Source organism: Lingula anatina, chromosome 2 (assembly GCF_051362555.1).
Source record: "Lingula anatina isolate TDL-2025a chromosome 2, LinAna3.0, whole genome shotgun sequence".
In the NCBI taxonomy this organism is placed as follows: domain Eukaryota; kingdom Metazoa; phylum Brachiopoda; class Lingulata; order Lingulida; family Lingulidae; genus Lingula; species Lingula anatina.
The window spans coordinates 27,686,848-27,699,517 of NC_141768.1; the positions used below are offsets into that span (position 1 = coordinate 27,686,848).

The window sequence follows — 12,670 nt, forward strand, 5'->3', positions numbered from 1 at the left end:
TGGATAATCCACTAGCAACCGATTTACTCACAAGAGGGGACTCCTTAGCAATGAGAACTAATGTTGCGCTGCCGTGTGCCTCGTTTACCGAATGCAAATGGCTGTGAAGTAATAAGTATGGTTTTGGACAAAGTTAGATGATGTCTGACGCCGTGGAGAAAGCATTTGCAGCAATCCCTGGACTTATTAATGGGGGCTTGACGACGATCACTGCAGGCTCCCCAATCCATGTCCAGGGCTTTCCATCGTTTGTACACAAAGTCTGTTCTTTAACCTCAAAATATGTGAGTTCGGATATGATTTTACAGTTTTTCTAGTTCTCACACTATTGTAATTACTATCAAATGCACTATGATGGAATTAAGACTTGGTATTCATACCAGGGATAACAGGTTACATTCATAAAAAAAATATGCCGCTAAGCTAGATTTCTCTTGAGATGACCTGGTGTTCTGCTGACTCCTTACAATAAGGCTCTATTCCCATAGATTTTAGATCGATCTATCCCCGCGGGGAGTCTCACTAGATTACTTTCAGATAATCCGACTTGAATGTCCGTCCCGCCTACTACAGGCTGTAAAGGGGTAATTAACTTTCGTGTCCGCCCGGCTTACAGCTATTTAGCGTGAACCCCCAGGGAGTTAGGTCGATCTAAAGTAGGTCGATCTAATCTATGGAAATGGGGTGTAAGTTGCACCTCAGTAGTAGTAGTGTAATACAGAATAATCAATGAGACAGAGTGAATATGTGGTCACATTCACACACATATACCCACCCCCTCCACAAACGTACACAGATATTCACACTACTAGTAAGTTGATCAGTGATAGTGATGTTTTAATTAATTCTCAACAAGGTCCCATTCCCAACAGCTGATAGGAAAGGATATTTTAAAGGTACAATATGGCAAGCGTCATTTACAACTTAGTCATCAAAACATAAATATAGATCTTCTTTCCATAAGCTGTTCACATTGATCTACTATATATTATTAATATTATTATAATATATTTTAATTTTAATTTGTTTTCAGGAAGAAGAACAAGTTGTGAAAAGGGAACTTACTTTAGTCAAACAACGACTAGCACAACCAAATATTACACAGGTATAATTACGTCAGCATTTTGTGCAGTGTCAGTTATAGCTATGATAATAGTTTCTTAAAGCAACAGCTAAACTCTGGTGAAATCCTGTGATGCCTGAAATTTCTTTATTTTTTTGCACCCCTGTAAAATGAATGCAATAGGCAGTACTAATAAGCTAGACAACCATTGAAAAGTTAGTTCACATTTGTCAGGTGCACATTACGCACATTTCTTTCAATCTTAGCAAAAAGCTTTATGTCTCTTCTTTGTTTAATTTATAACATTATGTATAGCAGCAACTTTTTCCTGGTATTTCATATAATTATAATATTCAAAAAGATACAACTTTATTCTTTTATTATTATTATTGTTATTATTATTATTATTATTATTATTATTATTATTATTATTATTATTATTATTATAAGTAAGAAATAATAAGAATTTTTATGACTTGTGATCTACTTTTGTATTTTCAGGCTCAGCAAGCAGATTGTCTGGTTCGTCTCCTGTTTGCTCATGTCTTGGGCTATGATGTCTCTTTCGGGTATATCAGTGCAGTGAAATTGGCACAACAAGGAACTCTTGCATATAAAAGAATGGGTAAAATGATTTAACAGGCATTTATTTGTAAATTTCTTAAGATATTAAAGTGATTTTCAGTGAGTCAACAGTTTTCTTGTATGTGCTCAGTGGTAAAACATTTTCCTATATATATATATATATATATATATATATATTTTTTTTTTTTTTTTAAGTATATGATTGGTTCCTTTTTTACAATGTACAAAGTATTCTTTTCATTAAAAAATATATCTTATGTGATGTAGAAAAATATTTGCAATTCATTCATCTTAAAGAATTAATAGTCATGGTTCTGACATACAATACAATCTTTTAATTATCTTTCAGGTTACTTAGCTTGCACATTATTCCTCCATGAAAACCATGAGTTGGTGCTGCTACTCATCAATACAATCCAAAAGGTAATGAACTACTTTAGGGCACTTTTCACATAGTGCGGTATAGTTTTCAGAATATTTTGAGACATACACAACTGAAGTGAAGCAATTCATCACCAGGATTTTGGTGCAGAATATGAATTTGTTAGTACACAACAAACATCACTCAGTCAAGTTCCAAACTCAGGAATACAAATGCATAATGTGATTTAAAGTGGGTTCATACATACACAGCATTTTCTTGGTTGTATAAATGCAGTTTATGATAAATTGTAGTAATTTTTTTAACTCGAAGGGTATGTAAAGAGACTTTGGGAAACAGAAAATGCAATTTGCAGTTTATTGCATTGGTAAATAAGAATGTTTTTTTTTTAAAGACAAGAATAATTATTAAGAGTTGCACATGTAAACTTTCCTAACATAGATGCGTGTGATTTTAATTGTTTGATGTGGTTTAAATTTCAGGATATCAACAGCAGTAACATCATGGATGTTTGCATGGCATTGACGGCCACATGTTCATTAGTGAATACAGAAATGATACCTGCTATACTTCCCTTTGTACAAGAAAAATTAAAGCATCAGAAGTGAGTGAACTAATTTTAATCACTTGAAACTCATCTTAAATGTGCTATTCTGCAGTTTTCCTTCAGAATTTATTTATAATGATAAACATTGATTGGAAATTCTGACAAATATAGGATGTAGAATCCAGTGGCATGACACTGACAACACTTCAAAGACCAGGCATCAGTTTCAAAATCCCCCAAAGGCTGGGAACGGATGGAGAATTTCAAATGCTTATTACAGTACATCCAAGACCAGTGAACACTTGGACCCTGAGTGTCATAGTCTTTTGTAAGCTTTCCATTCTTTACACCCTGAGTTTTTATTTTCCAGTCCTTAACACCCTTACTTTCTAAGTCTCTACAGCATGTTAACGTGATTTTTACTGTACTAGTAGAAAGATGAACAGCACTGGCAAATACAGCCTGGGTACAGGTTATTCATAGTCAGAACTCTATGACTATGACTAACCTGTACCCAGCCTGATGTGGAATTAAGAAGTAAGTATCGAGGAGAGACTTATAAAGTAAGTTGTTAAGGATTGGAAAATAAAAAAACGCTCATTACCTCCATATTGTAATGCTTTTGAGTTTATAGATGCACACACGGAATGGATTTCAGGGGTGGATTTAGGCTGTCTTCTGGGTCTTCCGGAAGACGGTCAGATTTTTAAGTTTACATTGTCCGGCATCTAATGTTTTCTGTCGGAAGACTGTAAAAATTGGAGGATGGATCAACAAAGATAATTTGGAAGACTGTCAGAAAATACCTTTGGATCCGCCCCTGGATTTATTCATAAATTCTTTTTACTACATTGCATTATAGAGAGATTATTCGCAAGAAGGCAGTCCTTTGCCTGTTCAAGTTTCACAGAATGGCCCCCAATTCCGTTCAACATATCCACCACAGTTTTAAGGAGGCACTGTGTGACAAAGACCCTGGAGTCATGTGGTCTGCCCTTCACATATATCATGACCTCATTAAGGTAACCATATGATATAAATACTTATATAAAAGAGGTTATATCCTTCAAATATGAAGACATGATTGTTTCATAACTTTTTTACATTTGAGAAAATTACAATTTTTTACCAAATGTGATACATGTAATATATGTACAAAGTAGTTGTGTTCAAAGAATAATATTATGTCAGATTTGAAATTCAGCAAATGTATTTTGAAATGAGGAAACGAGTATTGAAAAGTGTATTTAAAAATTTGTCACATTTTTATTCTGAGAATGATGGACACCTTTTTTTTATAGATATTTTCAGATATTCACAGTTTTACATTCAATTTTTTGCTTTTTTGTTCATTTTCTTATAGCACAGTCCCAGTGAGTATCAGGACATCACTCAGAGCCTGGTCTCCATTTTACAGCAGGTAGTGAGCAGAAAACTTCCAGCAGACTATGAATATCACCATGTTCCTGCTCCATGGCTGCAGATTAAACTCCTACAGGTGCTAGGTTTACTGGGAAAAGACCAACAAAAGTATGACTCAGGACTTTTTTTTTTTTGCTGCCTTGTTTTATATCTGAACATTTATTCCTAAGTTATGTAGTCAAACTTCACTAGCTGTAGGTCATTAAAGGATAAGATATATATAAATAAATAGATAATCTCACTTTAAACTGTGCTTCCTGATAGTCCAGTTATTTCAGTTTCAAAACAGTTTGATCTTTTCCCATGTATTTTTCACTGAAGATAAAGTTTTAAATACATCAGGTTGCTGTTTTATTGAAATATTTTTTGATTAGAAAATGCCAAATTTTTTAGAGAGATGTGTGACAATATATTTTATTTACTACAATATTTCAAATAAGACATTTTACTTGTAGGATAAGCAAGGTGATACATCCAGTCCTTGCAGAAGTGCTACAAAGAAGTGAATCTAATCAAAACATCACATTTGGTGAGGCCTTTTATGTTACAATGTCAATTTCCTGAAAAAGTAGTTTTTTCTTATATTTTATGAAAGCTTCCATATATTTTAATATAATTAAAATCCACTTCTCAGTCTGTACTTATCTAAAAAATGAAAGATTGAAGCACAAGTAGTCAATAACAACCTGCTTTAGATACCTCATTTAAATAAATTACAAGTATTTAGATGCAGGTTTAATCTTGAAGAAAGAATTATTGCACTTTACTATTATTGCATTTTAAGCATTTTAAATAATGGTGCATAACTTTGGTTTTCTGGTGACTGATTTTAGACTCAAATCTGTAGAAGTCTCTATATCTCCTTCATTCTGGAAAGTATGAGATTTATTTATATTTAATTAGGAGATCAACTACAAACACATTATAGAACTTGATTGTTATATACCAGTTTAAGGCTGCTTTTATATATATGTATGCTTGAAACAAATGAGATTGTATGTTTACTGTGTGATTAAAAAGGTAGTCTGCATGATGGACATGATTATTTAACTATGGTGTGATTAAAATTGTATGGTAATTAGTTAGGCATATACAAATTAACATATTTCTGCGGTTGTAAATATTTTAAATTTTGCCGTCTTGCAGGTGTGGTATATGAATGTATATTAACAATAACCAGCATAAGTTCAGATACCAGGCTGCTAGAGTATGCTGCAAAATGCACTGGGAAGTTCCTGAGGTCAAAAGCCAATAATCTGAGGTACTTAGGTAAGAGTTCACTGGTCGCTTCTAGCAGAATCTGAATGTATGCAAAAAAGGTCCCCAAAAGAAATGTGATAGTAAATAAATACAGATGACAGACACATATGACATTGTTATCTTTAAAGTTGGTAAGAAAAACACTAAAATTCAATTTGTAAAACGTACAAAATGTTATCTTTAAAGTTGATAAATAAAATACTAAAATTTAATTTGTAAAATGTACAAAATTGTTATTTTTTTATCTATCAAACATATTGTAAGCTCATTATTTCAATTATAAAAAAGGGGCAAATTTTTTTTTATTCAGGCATAAAAGCACTGACCAAAGTAATCCAGGTTGCCCCACAGCATGCCCTGGACCATCAGATGACAGTGATAGAGTGTCTTGAAGATCCTGATCATACTATCAGAGCCAAGGTAAATACTATTCATAGGGTCTGTTCAGAACCATGGATCAATTATGGCCAACCCACTTGAAAGCTTGCCGTGTAATCCCTGATGGGAATCCATTTGGGGTTAATGCAGCAAGCTATCAAGTGGGTGGGCTATGTTTGGTCAGTGGTTCAGTTAGTCTGCGGGTTTACTTGGTTCTGAACAGGCCCATAGTCTTCATGTTATCATGTTTTTTTTATTCATGAAGTCTTGGATTTTTATATTTTCTTTCTTGCAGACCCTGATTCATATTTTTTTATTAGTATTTGAGATTTTTTTCTTGGTAAAACAAAGAAATGTTCTCTTCTTCATATATATGTGTTAAATATGTTATTCTCTTCCCCACTTCCATCTTCCTCAAGTTCTATGTCATATATTAATTTTTTTTTCAGACTTTAGAACTTCTGTACAGGATGTGCAACTCTGTAAATGTAAAAGTCATTTGTGACAAACTCCTTGAGTACATGGAAAAAGACACAGAGAACTCTATCAAGGGGGATATAGCAAGCAAGATTTCAAAACTCACTGAGAAATATCCTTTTTTGCTAACAAGTATTTGATGCATTATGAAGTGAATTAAGATGAGTATAAAATTTGTTGTATATTATATAATACATAACAACAGTGTTATTATGTACAGCCAGTGCACAGTATACAATTCATATAGAACATCAAAAATGTCTTCTCAGAATATATATTGATGATTCAACACTGATTGTGGACTGCCTTTTGCTTCCTGGTTTGATCTATTGTGATCATTTCCTGAACATGTGCTACATATACTACCAATGTACAATGGTGCATAGAGATAGTCAACAGAATGGTGCTGCTAGAGGACTCTTTGGTCCCCCAAAGTACAGTCACTTCTTTGATACAACTAGTAAAAGGTAAGGGAAGAATCTCAAAGGTACGTTTGTAGATTTGTTTAATGTCAAAAGACTAATTGATGTGTTCTATTGTCTTGAAATATTTTGTATTGGCTAAATCCAAAATATAACTTTAAACTATTTTAATTATTTTTTTTTGATTTGTGTGTTGAAATATGAATATTGTGATATATATATTTTTTTATTTTAGATAATAACTAAATAATATTTTTGTCAATAATTTTATCTGACGTAAGCTATTGTCAACTTTCTTATTATATTCAGAATCTGTTCACCTGAAAAATAAACCAATTACAGATGCTTCACTGAGAGGAGAAGATTCAGTCCTTCTGTTTGCAGTACAAACCTACTGGGAACTCCTGCAGAGAAAGGATGTGCCAAATAAGCTGATACAAATCGGTGCTTGGGTACGTTGGTCATAATATTTATGCTCCTGGTCAGTGTTAGGTCAGCTCTGGGATACATAAACAACCGGTGTTAAGTAGCCCTTTGTTACGCTGTCCTGACTCAGTGCCATGCTTGATCTGTTATCAGGTTGTGATCAATTTTTTTTCTCCAGGATTGAGAATCAACAGGTTGCACCATGTAGGTCAGTTGATGTTATCTTTATTTTGTAAATTCGTAAAGGAACCATTGATAAACAGCTGTATTCAGGACCCCAAGTTTGATTTATGGGTTCTATTGCTGTGCCAGCAAATATCTTTTTACATGAAGTTACATGGAACAGGTTTAGATAAAATCTGACATGTTCCTGTACATTGAAATCAAAGGTGCCCTGCTGGTTATGTATTGCAGTTTATTTCAAGGATTGTTGTTTTGGTGAGATATCTATTTTTTTTACTGCGTGGTGCAATTGTTTTCAATAAGATCTACCTTCAAACATATGTAAAACACGTCTTACGACACAGTTTGAACTTGACAGAATGGCAACATAAATACAAGTGCCAAAATGCCGTGCTGGATGGATTCATTAAGGTTATCACAATTCTAATTTGTTTCAGAGTACAAAAATGTGTAGAAGATAATGTTTTTCATGTTGGCAGTTATTCTACCTTGAAATCATGTGGTTTATGTTATCACTTTCATAATCATGCTGATATAGTAACTCAATACCCAAGGTGATTTCAAGAAACTTCTAGCATTTAAATTAATTCAGTTTGGACTTCTTTTATCAATAATCCACAATCACATACCTGCATTAAAAAGTTTTTAAGATTACAAACTGTTAAGGGTTGAAGGTCAATGAGGATCACACCCAAAGAAAACAAAAGACTGAAGAAGTTTACTTTCAAAATATGCGAGAACAAATCTACAACAGCATCTCCATTGTGTCAAGTATTTTAATACCTGATCAGTACCTCTGGCAGCTTTCTTTGAACTTATACCATTTTTTATTTCCCTCAGATTTTAGGAGAATACAGTCAGCTACGTGTGGTAGACGGCTTCAATATTCCAGATCTTCTACAAGTGTTTCAAAGGTTACTTGTCTCTTCATCCACAAGCTGTGATAGTAAAAGGTGGCTGCTTACAGCTGTCACAAAGCAGGTGCTACATTGTGAAAATTCAAAGGAATGTGTCACACAGCTTGCTCAAAACCTCCAGAATGAAGATGATGCTGATATAAAACAGGTACAGGCCTTATAAACGGATTAGGCGTTTACTAACACTACCTGCAGACCTTTTAGCACTAACACCCATATTATAACCACACAACCCACAAATTAACCAGCACTAACAAAGTGGATGAATCTTAGTGCTAGGTATCGCTTTGTTGGTGCTTAATAATTGTACACTGTGTTGGTTATTTTGTGGTTAATATGGGCAGTAGTGCTAAAAGATCTGCGGGTAGTGTTAGTAAACGCCTTATTTGTTTATAAGGTCTGAGGTACATGTAGACAAATGATCAACCACTTTTATTAAAATAAATTTAAAAAATATATGTGTTGTTATATGATATTTGGTTTTGGCCCCTAACATTTTTTTCACATCTTATATAACATAACTATTGACTTTTTAAAGAGATTAAGAGAGCTTCAAAACTTGTGCCAAGAACCAATGACTATATTTGCTCAAGTTAGAACAGAATGCCAGAAGGAACAAGAAGAGGTTTGTATAAAATAAGTCACTTTATTCCATAAAAATCCTTAAAAATAAGGTTAAAAACATTTACTTAATACATCTCCTAGTAGTAGCATGTTTCATGTGTTATTTGACCATCATCTTCCTGTGTGAATCACGTGGAAATTTGACAAACTGAAAAGTATTAAACTTGAAAACTTAAATCAGATTTTGTAATAAAGTTTCTTCAAAAGAAATTGTTTACAGATATTTTAATTAGTTTACGATGTATAAAAAGCAGCATTTCTGTCCTTCTTCAGTTAGATTCTCTTATTAATCCTTATCTATTTCAGTATGACTTTTCCTTGTCATTCCTTGATAATTATGTCAGTGAAGCTCTGGAGGGTGGAGCTAAACCATATTGCCCCCTTCATTTAAGAAATATGAAACAAAAATCACAGGACACCGCTCAAGGTACTAGTACTTGTTAAATAAGGTTTAAATGGAGAAAAGAAGTTCTGTAGGAGATCAATGGTAATTGTTGTGAGGCATTGTAAGGTATACTAATAATATGAATACAAGTTTGAAATTTTTATTCACTTATGTGCAATACAGAATGTTTTGTTTACTTTTTTATTTAATCACTTTTGATACATAATTTGAAGTCTTATAATCTTTTACTCTTGTTGATAGAGAAAAAAAGGATGCAAATAACATAACTAAGATAAATTTACAATGGTTTCAGAAGCGTCATTCTTCCAAGGTATGAATTTCTTGCCATATGAAAGTCCAACTGCGAGTATCTCATCTCCAGTAGGGGACACCTCTATGAAATCAGGCAGCTCAGGGGGCAGGGATAACAGGTGATGCTTATTATTATTATTGCATACAATTTTGCAAATAGATACTGTTACAAATCTACATAAATTCAACATTTTATTTATTTATCATTTATTTGCATACAATTTTGCAAATAGATACTGCTACAAATCTGCATAAATTTTACATTTTATTTATGCATATTTATTTCTACGTATGCATATTTATTTCTACATATGTAATACGTTTGTGTTTATTATCAGTTAGCAAGTAATACATTAAAGTGTTTTTGTAGCATTCACCTAATTTTATTCAAATATGTTGTTTGAACTCACATAAAAATGAAAATATGTGTATTGTCGTTTATTCCAGAGATGGCGAATTAAGGTTAAAGGCTGTTAAGAAATTATGGGGACATACAGGAAGACTCGAACAAGAAGATGAAGTAGATCAAACACTCTATGAAGAAAACATAAGTGAGAAATGGATGGAGGATAGGAAGGTCTCAGACAAATCACAGGTAAGCATTTTAACTACCTCATTTGCTCTGTTCACAACCAAATTGACCCCATTCAGAATAGTGGACTTACTAGTCCAAGAGTCAAATATGGCGACCCACTTCACTAATAGACATTGAATAGATATCCCATGGGGAAGAATTGAGGTGGGGTCAGCCATATTTGATCCTCAGACCAGTTAGTACCCTATTCTGAATGCCATTGATCCACGGACTAACTGAGCTGAGGATCAAATATGGCGCAATTAACTTGAAAGCTTGGGGCTCTCCCTGCAGGGACGATACACATGGAAGACTGGGAATCTATTATGGAATTACCGACATGCTTTCAAATGCAAGCCATATTTGATCTGTGGCTCAGTTAGTCCATGAATTAACTTGGTTGTGAATGCTCCCATTGATTGTGTGGTTCTGTTTGTCATCACTGAGATATGTAAAAGTGTTCATGTCTTCAACAGAGATCTAAATCTAGACCAACCTTAAAAATCCAACCATTGGAATAATGTTGAAGCTTCCACTATAAAAGTCAACTGCCACATATGACATCAATTAATGTAACTTTTTCTTTTTGGATAGGATCTTTCTCAGAGCTCTCCACCATCTCTAGAGCTAGCTGAGAAAAGGAGAAAGCAAGAGCTTGCAAGTGCATTGTTCGGGGGAATCACAAGAAGTGAAGATATTAAAAATGATTTCATTGAGAACCCTGTAATTTTACCTGTTGGTACCAACCAAACTTTACTGAATACAGACAACACAGAGAGATGATAGAATGTAGTATTAATATTCAAAGCTGATATGTACTTGTTGACAATAAAATATAAAGGTTATTGTTCTTTTCTTTGCTTTTATTTATTTGTGGCTTATACTGCCTGTTTATTGTTGTTAATAGTATAAATTATTACTGATTTTTTTAAAATTTCATTTGATTGATTGTATGTGCTTTTTATACAGATTTCTTGGTTGTTGTATTTGTGCTGCCCTAAAAAAGGCCAGATGTACAGTTTAAATGTTATCAATTCCTTTATTTTATGGGGATAAAAGCAATGATATTTGCATGGCTAAATTATACCAGTGAAGTCTTTAAGACTGGGTTCCCACACAGAGATCGATCCATCTGGATCGACCTAACTCCCTGGGGGTTCAGGCTAAATTGCTATCAGCTCAAGAGGCTTACATGTCTGTCACGCCTACCGAATCAGCTAGGGGTAAAGATAAGTACCCCCCCACCCAACAGCTTTACTAGGCGTGACAGAGGTTTAAGGCGGTTAGTTTGATAGCAATCTAGTGAGACTCCCCAGGGAGATAGATCGATCCAAATATCTGTGGGAATGGTCCCTAAGGCAGCAAATATTTGACTAGAAAACTGTTAATGGGTAATGCAGGAAAACGAAAAGGTGCAAATATATTCCTAAGGATTTGGCTCCGCTTTTTTGTTTTTCTGTTTTTGTTAGATGAGAGTGTTGTTCTTTGGTAACAGCTTAAGTGTACAAAGTGTTACATTTTCTGGGTTTGTAAAGAGGGAGTAAATTGTTGAAATAGTTCTTTCTGTTTGCTAAAAGCTTTTTGCCTTCTGGGCATTAACTCGAGTACTTGTGTGGAGAAACAGAATACTTAGTTACAACTGTGTTCTATTCATTATAAAATTTCATTAAAAGGGGGATCTAGTTTTACACAAAGAAGTCTTTTGTGCTTTATTGTTATGTTGAAAATCCATGGAAACGTCTACATATTATATAAGCTGAAGGCCAACACTAAATTGTCTTCAATTTTTCAATACCAAGGGAAATAATAATAAAAATACATTTGTATGCTAAAACTTGTCATGTTTTCTCTCTCCTCAGGAAACATTTTTCAAGACAGATAGGTATGCTGTAACTTTGCCTCAACTACTTTATATTGTTGTATTTTGCCTGGTTTCACTCATCTTAAACCGAAAGGTTAATGAAACAAAAGCAAACGCTCTTTAAAAAAACTATTTAGCCAATGAACTCCTAAGGAGAGAACAGTTGCAAAGTCGCCCTAGTCGTCTTTTACTGATAGAGACCATTTATCTGGTTGTTGGTCGGTTGATCGATCCCCGATGAACTAAATTGAATGGTAATGGAACGCGTTATGTCAATGTATATCTTACTGCTACCGAAGCTCGCCAGTACAGGAAGCGATAACAGTAAAGGAGTGCAATCAATTTCCCCTTCCTTGTGCGTCGCACTCTGGAAAGTGGGTGACTATTTACCGAATGTTTGATGTATGTCTATGAGGTTTGAAAAGGGGGCTCCCACTTGTCAATCTTTATATTTTGGAATATTTTGGCTTTGCCGTTTCGGAGATCTCGTGGCGTTTTTTATCATTCAATCGCCTTGGCAGTTTGAAGTGCATTATTCGGTAATAATAATAATATATGTGTGTTGAATTTCTTTTCAAAGTCCTTGTACTCTTATAATGATATTTCAATGTAGGGGTCTTCCTTTTGAAGCCCCATGTTTTCCGTATGTTTTTTTTTTTTTTTAGACGCGCACCTGCCAAATCGCTCTCTCCGGTATGTAAAAGACCTACTTTTTTTTTCTTCTTCGGTATGATTTATGGAACAGTCCATACATCATTCACTCACAGGTAGTTCTGACACCCACCCACCAGATTGACGTCCGCATATATCTTTCAGCATGCAAATGCATGGTTAGTCTGAAAAAGAATAACA

The 12,670-nt window shown here is 34.0% G+C and overlaps 1 protein-coding gene across 1 annotated transcript; it reads left to right on the forward strand.

The window, feature by feature from the left end:
* The first annotated feature begins 11 nt into the window (after window positions 1-11).
* On the forward strand, window positions 12-10,805 carry LOC106181453 (AP-4 complex subunit epsilon-1-like). The gene is made up of 19 exons (XM_087007300.1): window positions 12-284; window positions 1,034-1,105; window positions 1,565-1,688; window positions 1,998-2,071; window positions 2,513-2,634; window positions 3,440-3,599; window positions 3,941-4,107; window positions 4,455-4,528; window positions 5,146-5,268; window positions 5,570-5,679; window positions 6,087-6,226; window positions 6,472-6,581; window positions 6,879-6,988; window positions 7,986-8,210; window positions 8,601-8,687; window positions 8,993-9,113; window positions 9,385-9,502; window positions 9,831-9,978; window positions 10,552-10,805. Exons 1-19 carry the CDS (start codon window positions 138-140, stop codon window positions 10,738-10,740), a joined length of 2,421 nt encoding a protein of 806 aa, XP_086863426.1. The 5' UTR covers window positions 12-137; the 3' UTR covers window positions 10,741-10,805.
* Window positions 10,806-12,670: the final 1,865 nt, after the last annotated feature.